The following is a 6,548-nucleotide window of genomic DNA, read 5'->3' on the forward strand; positions in this document are numbered from 1 at the left end:
AGCCACCAGCTTCCACCTAGAAAAGAAACAGGAGTGCCTAGCGCCACAAGTTCCTTCACTAATAATGTGGTGTGTTAGCGCGTTAGGAAGATTGGTCGTTAGTTAGGCAATTTTGAATAAGAAACGGAGCTTACAAGAAGAGAGCTACTTCCCAATATGTAACATCGAGAATTGATTACAGTTACTATTGAAGTACCGGCTAGTTGCACAAGTAATAGTTGCATAGATTAGTTGTACAAGTAGTTGATCAAATTTTACATCAAGTGGTCCTCTTATTCAATTCCATTTGTTAAGGCTCAAATACAGACTCAACTTTTTCAGATTTTAATCGAACTCTCTTAATTTTTTTCTTATTCAAGGGCTTATGGAATTTATATTTTCGCCTTTTTGGATGAGATAATGAGTTTTTATTACCTTCACTTTGTCAGACCAATAATACTCATCCTCCTTGTGTCTGTACCTGCAAATATGGATTATATATATGCTTGTATGGTTGGTTTTCTGCATAATGTTAAGGCTATATTGTTACTGTAATGGTGACAAAAACAGGATTTTGTAATAACCTGGATTAAATAGTAGACCATTAGTAGCAGTGGCGGAACCAGGATTCAAAATAGCCGAGGCTAATAGATATACTATTGACTTTTGGAGGTTTGAGAGGCATAAAATCAAATTTTTACACATTTTCGCTGAAATCACGACTTATGAAACAAATTCTACGTTGATTTTCGAAGGTCAACTGAGACTCTAGGCTAGAACGATCGCTCCGCTCCGCCCTTGTTACTGTTTGTTATATGTACTGTAGGCAAACACTTTTAACAGACCTGCTAGCTTGTTGCTTGAGTTGACATATCACTTTTTGTCCTTGAAATTCTTAATAACAAATCGAGTCTCAAGTTACAACATACACACATTCATGCTAGGCAGGACTAACTCAAATTTTCACCTATTTCTAGCAATCTCTTGACTATCAATCCCTATAATTGAACTTTCCAATAGTTAAAATACAGATGGGTGAGAATGCAATATGACAAAATTACACAAAACTCAATGAGTCTTGGCTAATATCCCTGTGTAAATGACAAAATGTGACTTGTGGTTAAGAAGGTATGCTTATGCCTAGTCCAAATTTTGGTGCCAACTTTCATGACCCCTTTGAATATAGCCAAACTTTGAGTAGTACTATCTAAATTCTGTCTATACCTATATTATATATAGTTATATATGCATACACATCTCAATTCACATAAACAGACACTACACATTCTTGTTCAGTGATAATTCATACATACTCCTGCAATGTATCATTCAATAATTATGACAATGTGACAGCCCACTGCACATATATTCACATATACAAACACAAATACATCCATATACTATACATATATAATAAACGGGTACATATATAATAAACGGGTCCTGTTCTCTTCCAAACATATAATTGTTGCACCATACCTTATCGGGTCCATATACATATAAGATAATTAGTTCGGACTTCCGAAAGATAATTGTTACACCAGATAATATCGTGTTCATATACATGTACAAAAATAAAATGTCGAAAATAAGTTGTTAAAAATAGTTTTTTCCGATGACTCCCAGGAGGATTATGTCGGAAAAATCTAATTTTGAAAGAATTTCGACGAAATTAGAGAAATTTTCTTGTCGAAATTACGTGAGTTCTTGTAGTGTTTGGACCTCTAGCAGATAATTGTTGCAAAAACTTATTATCACACGAAATAATTATGTTGCAGCAATCATCTGTCGATGTGTATATACATGTGGGGTCGGATGAGCTAGGCAATAAGGGTAAAGAAGAAAACAAAGAAGGAAGGAGATGGAGGTGAATGTAGAGACATGCTTGAAGACAGCTCCTTGACACACACAAAGACAGCTCAAGGTGAATTAAGGAAGGGAGGCAGAGAAGATTCCAAATGGGCTGGGCACCAGTGAGTACTGTTTTTGCACGTAAAGGTGTGTTATATCCTTCTATCATGTGTGAGCTTAGTAAGACAATGTTAGTATCTTTTTAGGTATGTAACAAATTCCTGTTCATGCTATATATAACCACATACATATACATAAAATTCGAAATTCTCGGCTGAGGATAACAATGTAATTTTCGATAAAGCTGTGCACTGTGAATACTGTGTGTGTCAAATATAAATGGCTATGCATGCTTCACAATTGTGGTTGCTCCAGAAACATTATTTGACCCTGTAAAGTTATTTCTTCTCTGCCAGATTATATATTTGGTATTTTGGACCAGATCTGAGCACAGATCCGATATCCTTGTTTAAAAGTGTCGACGGTTGAATTAAATCGCAACAATATTACGTCAAATTTTACATGATTATATCAATTGTCGACGACATGAATTAGCCAGTTTTCTTGTAGTGCCCGATGGAAGGATGACACATAAACACGTATATCCAATAGGGCTTACGTACCATACTCGGATATACTTATCAGTGTATCGGATTGTCAATATTTGAACCCTCAACCTCCGGAAACGATGAAAATAATACTTTAACTGGAATTTTACACTTGATGTTTGAAAGTGCACTGCAAGATCAGAATGAAAACATACATATGAGCTAGCTAGAAATAAGTAAATTTTTGTGTTTATGAAAGAATTTTAAGGAGGCCTCATGATTAAGTACTTGATTATGCATAAAAGTGAAGGAGAGGAGGCAAGGTGAAAAAAGGGGAGAGGGAGGGGCAGTTTGGATTGAGAATAAGTGTGAAAGGGGCGAGACAGAGACAAGAAGAGTAACACAATAAATGAGAGTGTGTGAGTGAGTGTGTGAAAGAGAGAGAGTAGAGGGGCTTGGGATTTTGCTTATGATAAGACTCTCATGATCGTCAAGTCGTTTTTCATTCTCTTCTCCCGAGGTCCCCTAGCCTCCCAGAATTCCACGCTTCAATTCCATGCCAATCTCTCTCTCTCTCTACACCCCTCCTTTCCATCTGCTTTTCTCTCCTGTCTACTCTTTCACTTCGTTCCGCTTCCTCTCCCGTCCTCTTTTAAATGTCCATTTTGATAATTATTTTGATGATAAATAAATTGTAGTATAATAATTGACTAGTAGTATATATGGTTGTTGCATAAAATATGATTATATGTGCAATTTTTAAAATTCTTCTTGAAAGACAGGAAGATTTCTAGGTAAATCAAGAATGTAACTATCTGGTATTATATCCCAGCAGCGGCTTGCATGCATTTGTTAACTATTTGTCCAGATAAAATTCTATTTGTCCTGCATACAATAAAAATTATATAATAAACAATACAGTAATGGATGATCAGGTATAGTATATGTATACCTCCTGAGAACAGTCAACCTTCTTTGCTAACTTTGCTTCTTTTTAAACCAATATCTCCTCTGTGTCTGTTAATTTCTTCTTCACCCTAGCTTCGCCCCCCCCCCCCCCCCCCCCCCCCCCCTCCCTCTCATCCCCTGATCCACAAGTCAATAAAGAGATAGGGCTGTTGGGACTACTACTGTGTGTGTAACAGTACTAGTACAAGGCCTTCCTATTGCTTCCATAACAACTTCTTAGTTTTTTAACTCCCTATCTCCTCCTATTTATTGTTTTCCTCTCTATATATATACTTAACTAGCTACCACTAGCTCTCTCCCAGATTTACTTAAAAGTGAAAACTGAGTTCCATATTAAACATGTGGATGATGGGATATAATGAAGCTGCAGATTTTAACCTGCAAGACTCTTTCAATGGTCGAAAACTCCGGCCTTTGATTCCAAGGCCTAATCCAACTTCTACTAGTTCTCAAATTAGTCGAAACGCAGCTACTGGCTCATCTTACTTGCACCGCACTCATGACCTCCTCGCTTTCAACCATCACATGGGTTAGTTCGATCAATTTCTCCCCATCTCTTAATTTCTCCTAATTTTTCCAATCATTCAAGTAATTGTTCATCTTTTTCTTGAGGTTGCTAGCTAGATAAGTACGTTAATTAGCATGATATCGATGATATATTTGTCTTTAAAAAGTTATAGTAATTTTCGAACATGGTATAAGGGGCCTAGCAATTGATAACTTAACATGATATATGAGCTTGTTATATTTTATGTTTTTGATGAGGTCTAATTGTAAATTTTTCTCGTTTCTTATAGCCGCGATGAGTGAGCAAAACAAGAGAGATTTCAACACGCAACAAGTTATAGTAAGCTCGAGATGGAATCCAACAGCAGAGCAGCTACAAATGCTGGAGGATTTGTACAGGCGAGGCACGCGAACGCCTTCAACCGAAGAAATCCAAGAAATCACAGCACAACTGCGTCGATACGGGAAAATAGAAGGCAAGAATGTGTTCTACTGGTTCCAGAATCACAAGGCCAGAGAACGTCAGAAACGACGTCGTCAACTCGAATCATCGCAACCCTTTGAGCAGATATCCATCATGGAAGAACCAGAAAAGAAAGAATCAGGTAACACAAACTAAAAAATGAAAAAGGAAAAAAAAAAAAATAATAGCATGTGAGAAAGAGAAATATTAATGAGACAGGGACAGGAGATTGTAAATGTTGAAATGTGCTTTTCTTTATAGTTCAATTTGTCTTTTGAATTTTGTCTAATATTGAAATTATTGATTGTTTTGATTTGTTGTAAAATATGTAAAGGAGTATTCTTTTTGTTTTACTTTTTGTCCATCAGGGCTAAATAGGACAGGTTTTGAAGCTGAACAAGGTCAGACCAAGAACTGGCCACCTCCTACAAACTGCAGTACACTTGCAGAGGTATTCCATATTTTTACGTTTTTCAATTTGTCTTCTTTCTCCCATATTTAATTCACATATTGTCAAAATAACAAATCCGGTTTTTTACCGATGTAAATTTAACGCTAAATCCGTCCATCGTAATTCCAGAATTGTGTCATAAGTTAGTACAAGTAGGCCAAGTATTGTTGTAGTATATGCATAATTATAAATACTGAAATATGCTAAATTTTAGCAGACCTGAGACGACGGTGGATGAATTTTTATCACTGATAAATCCCGGCGAGTGAAGCAGTACTCGTAGTAATGATATGGTTATGATTAATAATAGAAGTTGAGAATGCAACTACCAAGCTATAGAATGTGTAGCAGTAATTAATTAACAGTTAGGTTCGGTGATAAAAAGCAAAACATTCATGATTCAGCAAAAGCTTTATGTGTTTGTTGGGAAATGAAAAGGGTTTTAAAAGCTGCAATCCTTCCTTTCTGTTGGGACTGCTGCAGTTAATTGTTTACAAACAAAGTGCTTGCTAGGGTTTTTGGGTCTTGTGCTTATTCAACTTTTTTAAATCTTGTCTCCTTTGCTCACCAATTATAGTACTGTACAATCTGGCGTGCCCTTCCTCACCAAAACAACCCCTAACCCTAATCACAACTAATTAATCATGGTCATTAATTTCATCCTACTAAATGTAAGGCGTTGGATTTCATACGGATGATAGTTACAACATATTTTACTCGATGACGGGTAATATCATAGTATATGTGAATTCAATTCATGTACTTATACATGCATCTTATAAATGTGTTCAGAAAACTGTTTCAATAGAAAGAGCAGCAAAGACAGTAACAGCATCATCAGAATTTAGAGCAGATCATGGATGGATTCACTTTGAAGAGGGAGAATTACACCAAAGAAGGACCTTGGCAGAAAGGAATGCCACGTGGCAAATGATGCAGTTGTCCTGTTCATCTCCCATAAACTACACCAATAGTACTATTAGCCCATCAACTGTTAGAGCATTGGACCCGAAGCTCATCAAATCACCTCATCAAGATCCGGTCAACTTCTTCCAAATTCCCAATATGACGACTAGTGATCATATTCGTCTCAACTACTTCTTCGGTGGTGCTGATCATGATGATCGTGGTGATGGAAAAATGGCTGGTTATGATGATGAGAAATCTCATACTCTTCAATTGTTCCCTCTCCGGAGTGAAGATATGCTTAGTGATGAAAATGGTGATGAGGATAAGGATTTGGAGACATCTATAGCTTCCATGACCAACTCAACTCCAAGCCAGTTTTTCGAGTTCCTTCCTCTCAAGAACTAATAGTACTAAAAGCTATAAGTATAGCATATTATGGTTTTCTTTCATAATGTTTTAACCTAGCTACTTAGTTAAAATGTTGACCAATGGACTCCTCTCAGCTCTAGCAGAATCTAGTAATGTTGTCATGTCCTTTTCTTGAGGAATTAAAGGTTCTCTATGAAAATGCAATTTGATTCTTGTTAATTAGTTATGTCAATTAATTATATAATTTTTATTCTTGTTAGTATGTCAATTAATTATATAATTGATATCCCTCACGTAAAGTTAATTACATGTTCTTAATTCCAAAAACGCGAAGTGTTAGAAAGCGGACTTATCAGGTCGTATTATATTCTAACAATAGGCTACCGAGTGAAGTTTGTAAATCAGTTTTTGCAGTCATTCTCAGTGTCATACATGCAATCCGCAGAAACTCCTTGTCTCTAGTGACACATTCACTTTGACTCGAAATACACTAGTGTTTCCA

At 36.3% G+C, this 6,548-nt stretch overlaps 1 protein-coding gene across 1 annotated transcript; it reads left to right on the plus strand.

Annotated features, from left to right (window-relative positions):
* Window positions 1-3,455: 3,455 nt before the first annotated feature.
* Window positions 3,456-6,261, plus strand: LOC135147031 (WUSCHEL-related homeobox 1-like). The gene is made up of 4 exons (XM_064079240.1): window positions 3,456-3,876; window positions 4,145-4,459; window positions 4,686-4,768; window positions 5,561-6,261. The coding sequence occupies exons 1-4, from the start codon at window positions 3,687-3,689 to the stop codon at window positions 6,080-6,082; spliced, it is 1,110 nt and encodes a 369-aa protein (XP_063935310.1). The 5' UTR covers window positions 3,456-3,686; the 3' UTR covers window positions 6,083-6,261.
* The last annotated feature ends 287 nt before the right edge of the window (window positions 6,262-6,548 follow it).

The sequence above is a fragment of the Daucus carota genome, chromosome 6 (genome assembly GCF_001625215.2).
Source record: "Daucus carota subsp. sativus chromosome 6, DH1 v3.0, whole genome shotgun sequence".
In the NCBI taxonomy this organism is placed as follows: domain Eukaryota; kingdom Viridiplantae; phylum Streptophyta; class Magnoliopsida; order Apiales; family Apiaceae; genus Daucus; species Daucus carota.

Bases quoted from the DNA above. Each gene is read 5' to 3' on its own strand.
- LOC135147031 (XM_064079240.1), top strand. From the start codon at position 3,687: ATGTGGATGATGGGATATAATGAAGCTGCAGATTTTAACCTGCAAGAC. The intron at 3,877-4,144 runs GTTAGTTCGATC...CGTTTCTTATAG, and splicing joins CGCTTTCAACCATCACATGG to CCGCGATGAGTGAGCAAAAC. The intron at 4,460-4,685 runs GTAACACAAACT...TTTGTCCATCAG, and splicing joins ACCAGAAAAGAAAGAATCAG to GGCTAAATAGGACAGGTTTT.